The 14938-nt window shown below is 30.8% G+C and overlaps 1 protein-coding gene across 1 annotated transcript in view; it reads right to left on the bottom strand.

Moving 5' to 3' along the window:
• Positions 1 to 14938, bottom strand: part of LOC114331250 (trypsin-1-like) — a 123399-nt gene that overhangs the window by 64383 nt on the left and 44078 nt on the right. Inside the window, exons 2-4 of the mRNA XM_028280747.2 lie at positions 13767 to 13974; positions 10449 to 10657; positions 2252 to 2463 (exon numbers count right to left, since the gene is read on the bottom strand). Of these exons, the coding sequence (XP_028136548.2) occupies positions 2252 to 2463; positions 10449 to 10657; positions 13767 to 13974 (629 nt within the window). The remainder of the gene's footprint in view (positions 1 to 2251; positions 2464 to 10448; positions 10658 to 13766; positions 13975 to 14938) is intronic.

Below are 14938 nucleotides of genomic sequence, written 5' to 3'. Positions count from 1 at the left end.
GGGCTACTCTAAGCAAAAAATGTTCTTACAAGTTTTTTCCGTAGGATGCATAATTTTCGAGATACACGCGGTTGAACTTTCAAAAAATCAAAAAATTGCAATTTTTGAACCCGAATAACTTTTGATTAAAAAATAAAATAGCAATTCTGCTTACCGCATTGGAAAGTTTAAGTTAAATTGTACCGATTTTGAGTATATTGCATTGCTTAAGATTAATTTTTTATTGTCAAACAAAGCTATAAACAAATAGTGCTATGCTACGTAGAAATTGCCTGTTTTTAGACGCGCCTACTCGTTCGATTAAGTGAGAGATGCATTGGAAATAAAACTCAAGCACTATGTGTTTATAGCTTTGTTTAACAATAAAAAAAAAAAATAAGTTTTAGCAATGCAAATAATCAAAACCGATAGAATTTGATCAACTTTCAAATGCGGTAAGCATAATTGCTATTTTATTTTTTAATCAAAAGTTACTCGGGTTCAAAAATTGCAATTTTTCGATTTTTTTAAAGTTTAACCGGGTTTATCTCGAAAACTATGCATCCTAAATGACCCAAAAATTACAAAAATGCTTTGTTTTGCGAAAAATCGCTGTTAGGTAATGACTCAAGTTCTTTGTTTATAACAATCTTCTCGACATCCGGATCAACTGTTACCCAAAAAATTCGTGTTCTACTAGTCAAAATACATAAAAAAACTTGGGTAAGTCCATCTGAATAAAGGAGGGCGTTGTACCCTCCTGGCGACTGACTAATAATTATTGGGGATTTTTGCGCTTTTCTTAAAGACAGAGATCAAAATGCTAGTTTTTTACTACTCCGTAATTCATAAGCATCTCTTAATAAGTAGTTGTTGAATTTGCTGTTTGCTGCTGTTTCTGGGGTCTTTCTTTGTTTCAATATAATCATAGCCTGCTTCTGTACAAGGTGGCCGTACGATATCGAATCAGTCATTATATTATTATCAGGAGTTACGACAACATTTTTGAGAAACCCAGAGACAGGTCCATTTTTGATTAAAAGTGTCCATTTGCTGGTTTTTTTGATTACTTTACTTTTACCCAGAGCCTAGGTAAGAATCACCCTAACATTCTTTAATAGCAATATGGGTCAAATAATATATCGTTTTCAAGCACTTGAAATTCCCTATAAGTACATACATTAGTCTTAAAATTTTTAAATTCGATCCAGTACTTTATTTGATTTATTAAAAAAAACTAAATTAATATTTTTAGCTGTTTATTTTTTTCTTAGTTGATCAAATGATTAAACACATGATCTTCGGCGTCCATACAAATATACATAGATGTTTGTTTGAAACGTTCTTCCATATTCCGAAGAATTTGTGATCACAATTATATAGAACAATTATAGAACAGTTTTTGCTTAGAATTAGGTTCTCTAGCGAAATCTGTGGTAATTTTAACCAAAAATGTTTCCACCCCTAAGAAGGGGTGGGAACCACCCCCCAAGATAAACGCATACATCGGCATAGGGTAGACTTTTAATATCCTATTCTTGCTCCCATTGACTGGCGTAAAACTAATACGTTTATTTATATTCCAGAGAGGAATCGATTTAAATAATTGAGAATTTCTACTACCGGTCATATGCGTCAGTTAGGTAGGTCAACGGTTATTTTATCGCATAACTTTTTGACTTTAATTTTTAAGAATTTTTTAGACTATTAAATTATGAGGTATCCTAGCACTAAAAGTTACTCTTGCTTTAAGTTGGTAAAATACAGAGTTTTTTTTTAATCTTTAAATTTTTTTTTCAAATTCAGGAAACAAAAAATTTTTAAATCGATTTTTCTAGAAAACGGTGTGTCCTACTGACTTAAAGCAAAAGTAACTTTTAGTCCTAGAATACCTCACAATTTAATAATCCAGTATCAAAAATGCTTCAAAGTTAAAGACAAAACAGTTATACGATAAATAACCGATGCCCCACCCAAAACGGACGCCTATGACTGGTAGTAGAAATTCACAATGGATGAAATCGATTTATCTCTGGAAGATAAATATGTGTACCAATTTTAGTTTTTGCAACTAGAAGCGTTCTGGAGGTATGTAAGAAAAACTAATTACAAGACGCCATCTTCGAAGAACTCTAGCTCCCTTACGAAGCATTTTCTTACTAGGTGAATTTGGTTAACTTGTCTTAAAATTATCTGAGGAATCTCCTGTCTTCGTTTGTCGGTAGAGTTTCTGGACACCCTGTATATCGATATATAAAATGTAGGTACATACCTGACAGGTGTCAATTCCTCCTTGTAAATATCCAGCACAAAATGATTTTTCCATTATTCTGGCATCGTTACCTGTCTTATTCATCATGGCACGACACACTGTATCATTATATATTAACAATCTAGCTTCATGTACTGTACAAGGCATTGCTCCATGATACCTCAAAGTACCCAATCCGGGAACCGTTGCGTCGATTGGCTTTTTCTTTAAATCTAAAAAACTTAATATGTGCTTGTTTATATGCACAAGAAAATTTCAATGCATTAGATAAACAGAAAAAATAATTAATTTGATAAATATTTGAATCATATTATTAATTATATATACAAAACAAACACACACTAAGAGCATAAAAATATTCATAAAGGCTATAGCGGGATAAGACGGTCAAAAATGCCCCCGCACCGATCAGACCCGCTACTTATTTTTTCGATAAAGGTATAAAATTATGCCCTCATGCAAATTTTTAACTTCCCGGAGGTCCTAAAACGTCTTAAATCAAAAAAAGAAGAATTTTTAGGTTTTATTTTTTTGTGAGCGCAATTTTACTTCAAAAAATTTAAAAAAATTCAAGAGGTTGTATCTTTTGAATACAAAACAACCTAATTTTTTTCAGATTTTTGTAATGAAAAATGAGCCCAGGAAAAATTTTTAAAGTTTTCAAACAATTTTTAGGTTATGATAATATGATTTGGCCAACTTTTAAATAGTATTTGTTTGTGTACTTTTTGCCGTTCTTTTAAACGGCAGACGCAGAATTTTTAATATCTAAGCGGAAAGAACTAAAAAATCGAAAAAACCGTTTTTGGCTGTCTCGAGATGCATCTCGGGACAGCCAATTTTAGGATTTAGGATCCTGACTACAACAACTGGAAAAAAACCTAAAATTGTGAATTTTGTCATAAAATTTGGTATGTGGGGTTATAATAATATTTGGAACAACTTTCCAAATAACATCGATATCTGTAACGCGAAGCAAATCGAATCGCATATCGAAAATTCACCCTGTTTGTAGTAGGCCACGTTTAAAATTTAAAGTTCAGTTGACTATTTTAAAAATTGTGAACCATCACCCTGTATGACTGTGCAAAATTTCAAATATGTATATATTTTTATAACCGAAACATAGAGGTGTCTTCATCTTAAATGCGACACACTGTATCTTATCAATTTGATAATTAATTGCAACTAATATAGTCGTATTATTCATAGATTCAAAATATACAATCAAGGTACTGACTAATTCACTAATTTTATCATAAAAAATTCAAATTGATTGCATTGAAGTATTGAACCAATTATTAATGTGTATTAATAAAAAATAATGTTTATGTAAGTAATTATGTGTAATAATATAATATAATATACTGAGTTAGTTTTATGTATGGAAACCCTCAATTATCTCGGAAATGGCTTGTACGATTTTTATGGATTGTGGTGGGTTGATGTTTTCTAATGTGGCCGATATTATAGTAATACTTACATTGTTGTCATATCTTCCGTTTTTCTGAAAATCTAATTAACTTTTTTATTTCAAATAGAACACCCTGTATATTTTTTGCGTTTTGAAGTCCTTAAGAAATACTGATTATTTTCCATGTTATATTCCCTATAATAATTTCGGAGTTATTGCTACATTTAAAAAAAAACTTTTTAAACAAATTATAAAAATCAATCTTTTCGGCCTGCGTAGACATTATTTTACGTTCTTTGGACAATTGGGAACAAAAAAGTTCTCTTTTAATGTTTCTATAAAGTTAATCGTTTTCGAGTTATAAATAATTTAAAACTGAAAAGAAATCGAATAATTACGATTTTCAAGGTTAAAAAACACAAATCAAAAATATTATTTTTGAAACCGTCAAGTAAAGAAATTCAAGCTGTAGCCTTATTTTATCAATTACCAATAAGTAATTATTTGAGCTAGTTTCATTCTAAAATATTGTTTTTTAGTTGTCAATGCAGCCCGATCGCCCGTCCTCTCATATGCACTTCATTAACATTTAAAAAGCAAAAAAAGCGTGCCAAAAAATTTTACAGCGAGCCCCTGGAAGAAGGGTTTTGGGTAGTCCGCAGTTTCAAAAATAATGTTTTTTATTTTTGTTTTTGAACCTTGAAAATCGTCATTATTCGATTTTTTTCAGTTTTAAATTGTTTATAACTCGAAAATGATTAACTTTAGAGAACAATTACAAAAGACCTTTTTTTGTTCCCAATGATCCAAAGAACGTAAAATAATGTCTACACGGGCCGAAAAAATTGACTTTTATAATTTCTTTATTTTTTTTTCATAAATGTAGCAATAACTCCGAAACTATGGCATTTGGGTATAGAGAATATCACATAAAAAATAATGAGTATATCTTAAGGACTTTGAAACGCAAAAAACATACAGGGTGTTCTATTTGAAATAAGAAATTTCATTAGATTTCCAGAAAAACGGAAAATCTGACAACAATGTAATTATCACTGTAATATCGGCTGCATTAGAAAACCCCTACCCACCAAAACCTATGAAAAACGTGCAAGTCGTTTCCGAGATACTTGAGGGTTTTTATACATAAAACTCACTCTATTATAAATATTATAATAATAATTATAATAATATTATATTAATACGCATTAATTGGTTCAATATTTCAATGCAATCAATTTGAACTTTTTATGATAAAATTAGTGAATTAGTCAGTATTCCCATTGTATATTTTGAATCTATAAAAAATACGACCATATTAGTTGCAATAAATTATCGAATTGATAAGATACAGTGTGTCGCATTTAAGATGAAGACACCCCTAAGTTTCGGCTATGAAAATATATACAGATTTGAAATTTTGCACAGTCATACAGGTTGATGGTTCACAATTTTTAAAATAGTCAACTGAACTTTAAATTTTAAACGCGGCCTACTGCGAATCCACAAACAGGGTGAATTTTCGATATGCGATTCGACTTGCTTCGCGTTACAGATATCGATAAAAGTTATTTAGAAAAGTCGTTCAAAATATTATTATAACCCCACATATCAAATTTTATGATAAAATTCACAATTTTAGTTTTTCTTTCAGTTGTTGTAGTCAGGATCCTAAATCCTAAAATTGGCTGTCCCGAGATGCATCTCGAGACAGCCAAAAACTGTTTTTTCGATTTTTTCGTTCTTTCCGCTCAGGTATTAAAAATTTCGCCTCTGCTATTTAAAAGAACGGCAAAAAGTACACAAAAAAATACTATTTAAAAGTTGGCCAAATCATATTATCATAACCTAAAAATTTTTTGAAAATTTCAATAATTTTTCATGGGCTCATTTTTCATTACAAAATTCTGAAAAAAATTAGGTTGTTTTGTATTCAAAAGATACAACCTCTTGAATTTTTTCAGTTTTTTTAAAAGTAAAATTGCACTCACAAAAAAATAAAACGTAAAAATTCTTCTTTTCTCGATTTAAGACGTTTTAGGACCTCTGGGAAGCTAAAAATATGCATAGGGGCATAATTTTATATCCTTTATCGAAAACATAAGTAGCGGGGCTGATCGGTGCGGGGGCATTTTTGACCATCTTATCCCGCTATAGCCTTTACACGACAAGGACCAAGAGAAACTGAAAAATCGATAATTGACTACATTCTGATAGAACGCAATAAAAGAAGGGCACTCCAAGACGTAAGAGTTAGAAGAGGACCTGAAATAAGCAGAGACCACTATTTATTGGAAGCCAAAATAAAAAATAGGATAGAACCCCAAACGAGAGCAGCAGAAAATAGAAAAAAGATTGAGTTCGAAAGAATTAAAAACTACAAACTTAGAGACAAACAAGTAGCTCAAAAATATGAAGAACTGACAAACTTAAAAATAACAAACTTGATGAGACCAATACAGGAAAGCAATCTGGAACAAAAATGGCAACTACTTAAAAATATATTAACTGAAACGGCAAAAAAGAAGTGCGGGGTATTCAGGAAAAACAACATAACTAAACAAACGAACTAGTGGAATGAAGAAATCAAAAACTATCTAAAAATGAAGAACAAACTGTGGAAAAATTATTTAGGGAACAAAACCGAGGAAAATTACGATAAATACAAAGAAGAAAGAAAGAAAGTAAGAGACATGATAAAAATAGAAAAAGAAGAGACCTGGATACAATTCAGACAACAGATGGAATACAATAGTAAAGAAAACCAGAAACTTTCCTACGGAACAATGAAAAATATAGGAATAGACAAACCAACAAGAGATACAAGAATAACAGACATAGATGGAAAAATAATAACAGATGATCAATAAATAATGGAATGATGGAAGCAACACTTTCAAGAATTACTAACTAGTAATGAAGAAAACATGAAGAAAACAACGAGAAAATGATGAAAGAACAGAATAGGGAGAAAACACAGAAAAAATAACAAACGACGATATAGAAACAGCAATAAAGAAACTTAAAAATGGGAAATCTCCTAGGACTATTACGAGATAAATTTTAAGGTGATTTTGTGCAAAAGTGGTAAATAGTGGTAATTAGTATGTATAGTAGTTAGTGGCAACAAAAAATAGTGCAATTCTGAACTGTAAGTAGATTATATTTTAATAACCTCCATTAATGTTGAAATTAATTATCAATAATTAAAAGAACGAAAGTTAACAAAAACTGTTAAAATTTGTAAATATTGGTAGATCTGTAGAGGTGGGAACGAATAATATTAAAAATTACAAAATAACTACAAAAAGAATAGATATAATTAATTATTAAAAACAGAATAATAAATTTTTTTAATTACTAAAAATACACAGAAATTGCTACACTAAGAGAAACGGGTATTTTTGAAGGGTCGACCTGGATACCAGTTTCTATCGCGGTGTAATCAAAATGTATGATTCCGATGATTCAACTACAACAGATGAATCAGGAAAAAGAAAAGTTACAGATGTTTTGGATGCTTTTCAACAATCTAAAAAAACCAACAGATCTCCAAAGAAAGATGACGGTTCCAACAAAGAAATTCTAATGCAAATTATGTCTATGTTAAAACATTTTAAAGAGGACACAGAAGAAATAAGAAAACAACAAAAAGAACAAGAAAAGAAAATGAAGGAGATTTCCGAGGAACTAAAAGAACTCAAAAAAGAACAGATTGAAAATAAAAACTAAATATCAGCAATGAAGAATAATAATGAAAAAATGTTACAAGAAATTAATAATGCTGAACTGCCGAACCGCATATACATAAATGATGATCTAACAAAACTTGAAAGAGAAATACAATCCAAAATTAGAGCAACTGCTAAAGAACAGAAGACCAAAGGGAAAATTGCAAAGGTGGGATATCAAAAGTTAATTTTGGATAATGAAGTATGGAAATGGAACAGCGAAAGAGAAAAGCTGGAAAAAGTAAATTATAACCGCTCAAAAACTAATAAGCAATAACGGACAGAACAATACTATAAAGACGACACGGCAAAGACAAAGGAGACAAGAGGGAAAAGACGAAATAAAAAAGAAAACAATAAAATCAAATGAAGTAATACGAATGGCGATATGGAATATAAGAGGAAGTCACAAAGAAGGAAAATTAAAACAAATGGTACTTGAACTTAAAAGATATAGTTTTCAGATCGTCGCATTACAAGAAACAAAGCAATTAGGGCAATACAGTCAGGAAATAGAAGGTTACTTATTCCTTAATAGTAAAGGGCAAAATAGAATGCTAGGTACAGGCTTTTTAATACATAAAACTTTAGAGCATCAATTGTCGAATTCAGAGCAATATCCGATAGACTTAGTGTTCTTAGAGTAAAGGGAAAATTCCAAAAAAATTCATTTGTAAATATTCATGCACCTTCGGAAGAAAAAGATATAGAGGTAAAGGAAGAGTTTTATAACCTACTGGACCAAGTATATGAAAGCATCCCCAAATATGATCTCAAAATAGTCCTTGGAGATACCAATGCCAAAATAGGTAGAGAGGACATATTTATGCCTACTATAGGAAAATACAGCTTACATCCAACAACGAATCAAAATGGACACATGCTCATCGATTTTGCAAGGGAAAAAAACCTTTTAATAAAAAGTACCTACTTCCAGAGAAAGGAGATACACAAAGGCACTTGGAGATCGCCGGACGGTCAAACGGTAAACCAAATAGACCATGTTTTAATAGAGAAGGATGTAGAAAAAAGCATAATGCGTATACGTTCACATAGAGGGCCAGATTTAGATTCAGACCACTTTTTAGTGGGAATAAAGATGAACCAAATAATACCTATAAATAGAAACAGAGACAGAGAAAAACGTATGTTGAACAAGCTAGTCAGGTTACAAACAGAAGAAGAAAAAAAGGTATACCAGTTGTCACTTAACAAGAAACTGGAACTTATTACAGAAAATGACAATGTAGAACAAAAATGGAACTTAACTAAAAATACTTTAAAAGCCGTGGCAGATGATACTGACAAGCCAATCAAGAAACAACAAAAGGCATGGTTCGACGTGAATGCAAACTAGAAATAGAGAAACGGAACAAGCTGCGATTAGAAAGTCTAAGACTGAAATCAAAAACAGCGGAAACACTTTACATAGAGCAAAGAAGAAAAACCAGCGCAATTTTACGAAATAAAAAGAGAAAATTGTATGAAGATAAGTTGAAAGACATTGAAGAGAATTACAAAAATAATCTTATTAGAAATTTATATCAAGGTATTAAAAATCAAAAAGGAGAATATAAACCACAGCCCATTTATTACAAAGATAAAGAAGGAAAAATGATATTTGATGACCAAGAAATATTAAAACGATGGAAACAATATTTTGATGAATTGTTAAACGAGGAGTACACAAATAATCACAATGAAGAAGACACAGATGATGGAAATGAAGAACACATAAATCACGATGATGAAGGATACACAGACGAAATAATGAATATGCAAAGAGACAGTACGGAAGATCTAGCACCATCCCTAAATGAAGTTGAAATTATTATTAAGAATCTAAAAAACTATAAATGTCCTGGAAGTGATTCTATAACAGCGGAAATGTTAAAATATGGAGGAGCGCAGCTGACAGACAAAATACACAAATTACTAAAAAACATATGGGAAAAGGAAGAACTACCAATGGAGTGGAAGCAAGCAGTGATATGTCCTCTTTATAAAAAGGGGGACAAAGCAGATTGTCAAAATTATAGGGGTGTGGCACTATTAAATGTAATATATAAGATATTAGCAGTCCACATCAAAAACAAGCTAGCAAGAAATCTTAACAATAGCATAGGTGAATACCAGTGTGGCTTTAGAAGCTTTTGATAGAATAAAAAGAAAAGAAATATATAAAGCGTTAAAAAATCTAGAAGTTTATTCTTATAATATCTAGAATTCAATTTAAGTTTTTTTCAAATCTTTTACCATTTCGCTGTAATCTTCCGTCCTGTTAGTGGCGACTCACCCTGTATATCATATTAGTGACGTCATCCATCTGAGCGTGATGACGTAATCAATGATTTTTTAAATGAGCATAGCGGCCGTGTGCTAGCCCATTTGAAAGGATATTTAATTCTCTATTCAGTATTATAAACAATAACATAATTATATAAATATACAAGGTGGAAAAAATAATTATTTTTGAATTAAATCGACACAAAAAGAAGAATGTATGTAATTTATTTAATTCAATATACATTTTTCTGCTGTCAGAAAATATAAAAAATGGTTATTTCACAAATAAACATTGCTTTTTGCTTAAATTAAATGTTCAAGCTGCCACCCATCTGCCTCTTGGCAGTTTGCACATCTAATTTAAGCGAAAAGCAATGTTTATTTGTCATATAAATATTTTTTTCTGTTTTCTGACAGCAGTAAAATAGAATTTGAATTAAATACATTACATACATTCTTCACGTTTTATTAAGCCTAATCTAACAAATTACGACATTTTAACAGCTGATCGGGGTTTGACAAGTCAAACCCCGATTTCATAAAATTAAATTTCGACTTTTGCCTGACCAACTTAATCTCTCCTAGGTTTCACTAGTCAAAGGCCGAAACTGTAATTTATTTCGGGCTTTGACTAAAACCGTCAGTCAGACCTGAGGATTGCATAGTAAAACCTAGGAGTGCATGAAATTCGCGCTTTTACTATATATAACATTTATAAATCTAGCTAGTGATTACCATGTTTGGCTTGTCTTATTTACATACTTACTAGGTGGTGGTAAACAGATTGGTTGATACTGATCTGTATTTCCAGTGAGTTTAAGTAAACATATATCATAATAAGGCATTTTCTTGAAATAGTTATTATGTATGATCACTTTTTCAATTTTGTATTCTTTTTGAGTTGATTCTGTTTGACAAATATTGTAAATGCCCATTCTTACTGTATAGAAGGACTCCAGCGGCCTATATCCTTTTCTAGAAATATAGAAAGAGTGTGTATATTAATTAAAAAATTAAAAACTACATTTGAAAACATACACAAATTTTAGAATAAATAATTTCCCTATATATACAGGGACGTTCATCTTATCCGCCTCGGTCTCTGTAGGGAAAACGACTTGATAATTAAAGAAAATTCTTCACAGAAACATACAGGGCTATTAATACTACAATCTAAAAATAAAGTTAATTATACAGGGTGCTTCAAAAGAGAGTGGTACATCATAGTTATATTGTTTCTTATGAAACACCCTATACCTGATGACATTTTTGAATTGCCCTTTAAAAAATTAAGCTATAGGGTTCTCTATACCTAAATATAGGGTGTTTTGATTTATTTCGATTTTTATAAAAATGTAAGGTTTTAGAAAAAAATAAATATCTACGAATCTAAGAATCGGTGACAAATTTTTTCTTGAATCTTAATAACAGACTATTCAGCATATTTAAACAGATGTTTATTGTAACAAAACTTTGTACAGGGTGGCCAATATATTAGATTGTTCTATTAACAAATTCAAGCTGTAATAACGTACTTACTTTAAATAAAACAACTTGTATATTATTAGTCTATCATGTGGAAAATTTACTTAGCTTTCAATCTCTATTAGAGTTTTCTATACCTATCTCCCTTCGTTTTTGAAATATTTAAAGATTTACTAATTTGTAAGCTATAACAATTGAAGTGGTTAGTGCAAAAATGATATAACTGACATTTTTACATTTATAAAGTTAAGTGCAGAAAATAATACTAGAGTATTTGTTCTTTCAGAGCAAAAACGATATAAGCGTGTTCAGTTACTCCTGGTGCCATCTATTAATTGGTAGATAAACCTACTTAACAATTCCTGAATAGTCGTTATAGCAAAACCGGTATAATATCACTGGTACCGTTTTTGCACTCAACATTTTCTAATAGACTGTTCAACGTACTCGTTGCGGCTAGTTCGTTTTTCATCGAAATTGTGTGTTTACAAGGTTTTCGTGCACATAATTGTTGATGTACGTTATATAAAATGAAATCTAGTTATCACCTTGTATTTTTGGAGATAGCTAGTAGTAGCAAAAACAGTAGATCAAAAAGAATAATCACAACTTAAATTTTATGGTTTTCCCGTTCTTTTTTCTAGATGCCTATGAATCCGAGTTAGATCCTTATGAAACGGAAGAAGATAAAGAGTATTGACCACAAGACGATGATGTAGTGCATTCCTCAGAAGAATCTGAACAGTCAGAGTCAAGTAGTGCTAGTACATCTGCACATGGCTTGCCAAGTAAAACAAGAAAACGAAAAAGGAATATCAGCGCCAGGAAAAGAAATGATAAAAAGAAGCTAAAAACCGAAAAATATTTGCAATGCAAGTTATTTATGTTTTTACGCCCGACCACTGCAAAAAAGTAATCGCAAGTACTTGTAAAAAATTTTTAGTTCACAACATGACAAAGGAAGTGGTTTTTTCGTTTGAAGGACTTAATAAGCTTATAAAAGATCGAAACAAAGACATAGAAGGAAGACCTCTCAAATTTAGAAATATCGCATACTTTAGATATGCAAAAGACTTTGACTCATTTTTGTTTGAATTTAAGCCAGTTTTGAATGATATGTGGATTATCCGTTTATCCGTTTATCCGGATATATATGTGATATCCGTTTAGATTCCTAAAATGTTTATGTGAGTGCAACTTATCTGGATGGCCATCGCTTCTATTAATGAAACTTTTACGCAACTTCAAATCAGTTCAGTGCCAATTAAGCTTAAAAATGGAAAAATCTGGAAACTCTTTTCTATTATATACCTCAAGTGTACCATGCATTTTATACGAATATGAAACACGAGGATGCGCCGACATAAAATAAAAAATAGGTTCACACCTCAAAAGAAGCAATGGAGCCGGGACCGAGTGCAGTTGACCCAGTTACAGAAGAAAATGAAAACGAAGACGATGTGTTAAGTTCTGACTACTTATATTTTGTTGTATCAAATTACATAGTATTTTTGGTCAAAGTTGGTATTAAAGAATACTATGAGGTAATTTCGCAATGTGTTTTATATTTAATTGCGTTCTTTAGTTGTATGTAAGCAATGTTGACGACTTTGACAAATTAACATCGAATTGTTTCCATTTTGAGGTAAGAATTTACTTTTATTGACGAAATTTTTGAAATTGTCAGCCGTTTCGGTTAAACGATGTTTCGGTTAAAAAGGTTTCGGTTAACGGAGGTTTTACTGTATTTTGTATTTGCTGTCTTTTTCTATAAATAACAAACGTTTATTATAGAAAAAGATAGCAAATACAAAATAAGTGATTGATGTGATCGTTCATGGGTATTCTTTCATTTTTCCGACTGTATATATTTCTATTGTACCTGAATGGTACTTCCAAAAATGTTCTGTTTATTAATAAAAATGTTATGAAACTTTATTTTTTGTATTTACTTTTCCTCGCTTAAACCGTATGAAAAAATTTGTTGGTGCAAAAAGGGTATAAGTGAATCAAATTCAATTTTTTTATCTGAACTAAACTCTTTACCAAATATATTATTTTAACAATAAAAAGATATTTTCCATTTACAATTTTTAAACAATATTTATTAAACTAAGAGATTTGACAGAATTTTAAAAAAGCAAATTACTTTGGAAGCTATTTTCTCAAAACTAACTAAGACGTACTTATACCCTTTTTGCTTCAACCCCTTCATTATTAGAATCCACTATATCGTGGTTATGTACAACACATCGCCAAATACCGGTGATATACGTAGATATCTTAGAAAATGTACTGTCATTTCGGTATTTATAAGTCGGTATTTTATTCTTTATAATTTAATTCCATGTACCTAAATGTTCTCAATAAGGAACTTGCACATTTTTGTTTTATTACATAATAATATTCAGTTTCGTTTAAAAATAAGATTTCCAAAATTTCCCGTCTCAAATCCTGATAATAACTTAAAAGTAGGTACAAATTTAAAATCTTCTGTGTATGTAAATCATTTCAAACAATCCAAAAAGCGCGGGAACCCTTGTGATGTCATATTTGTTTAAAGTCTTTTAATAAAAATTCAAACCTATGAATTACTTACTTCGCTGCCTTGATAAAGTCCTTGTAACAGTGAGCAGCTGTTAAAACTGTCCCAGGTGCTATAAGAGCCCCTCCGCACGAAACCATATTAAATCTAATAAGGGCTGCATACCAGGGATATCTGTAATAACCAACATCGTAACCAGCAACGATTCTGTCTTCTGGTAACAAACGAAATTCTACACCCAAAGGTCTTCCGCATGTAAACTCTAAAAAGAAAAAAAGTATTGTGTGTATTAGTTGTGTTTGGGAAAGTATGCAGTACTTATTTAAATATTTTGCTTTGATACACTAAGCGCCAAAATTAACGCACCACCTTCACCTTAACAATGGGACATTTTTAATGTCTCATATTTCCTAATTTCCTGTTGTCCGATTTTAGTGATTTTTTAAATATATTTTAGATTTATTTTTCAAGAATATCGATGTAATAATATTGTTGCTAAACAGATAAGTGTCATTGTATACCGGGGGTAACAATAATAGTGTGTTTTTTCCTCAAAGTTTGGAACACCCTGTGGAATATTCTAGCATATATAAAATATTGAAATTACAACTCAACTGTAACCTTAGGCGATCTTAACATTTTGCTTTTTGATTCATTCGCTTATAGGCCAGGGTAATATGACAAAAATATACCCTGTTCGTGACACTCGAGCAGCCAGGGTACTGAAGCGTTTTTTCGACAAGTAATACATATAGGAACAAATTGTAACTATTTCCTGCGTAGGATCTGGCGGCCATTTTTATTTATAAACAATTAACTGTCAAAAAATGGCATTTTTCCCTTTTTTTTCAAATCAATGGAAAACAGTGAAACTTATGATTTTTTTAGTACAAATATCTTTGAGATTATGGAAAAAGCTTTAAAATGACATATTACAAAGTTTGATATACTCATTTATTGTTAATATAATTGCGAAAAAATGTCGGAATTGCAAAAAAAATTATTTTCGCAATAACTGCTGTAAAAATTAGTGTACAGATTTGAAATTTTTGTCAAATGAGGTTTCTTTGGTGCTTAATATGTGATAAAAATTTCAAAGCGATTTGTTCAATTGTTTAAATTTTATTCGAATTGTTTATCTCAGTAAGCATTTTTTTGCAGAAACATAAGTCAGAAAAAAATGACGTTAGAACCATTTCACAGGTGTCAAATGGAAGAGCATGAAC

This window comes from Diabrotica virgifera, chromosome 8 (genome assembly GCF_917563875.1).
Source record: "Diabrotica virgifera virgifera chromosome 8, PGI_DIABVI_V3a".
In the NCBI taxonomy this organism is placed as follows: domain Eukaryota; kingdom Metazoa; phylum Arthropoda; class Insecta; order Coleoptera; family Chrysomelidae; genus Diabrotica; species Diabrotica virgifera.
The sequence above is the reverse complement of the archived record's forward strand: the minus strand, read 5'-3'. Positions and strand labels throughout refer to the sequence as shown.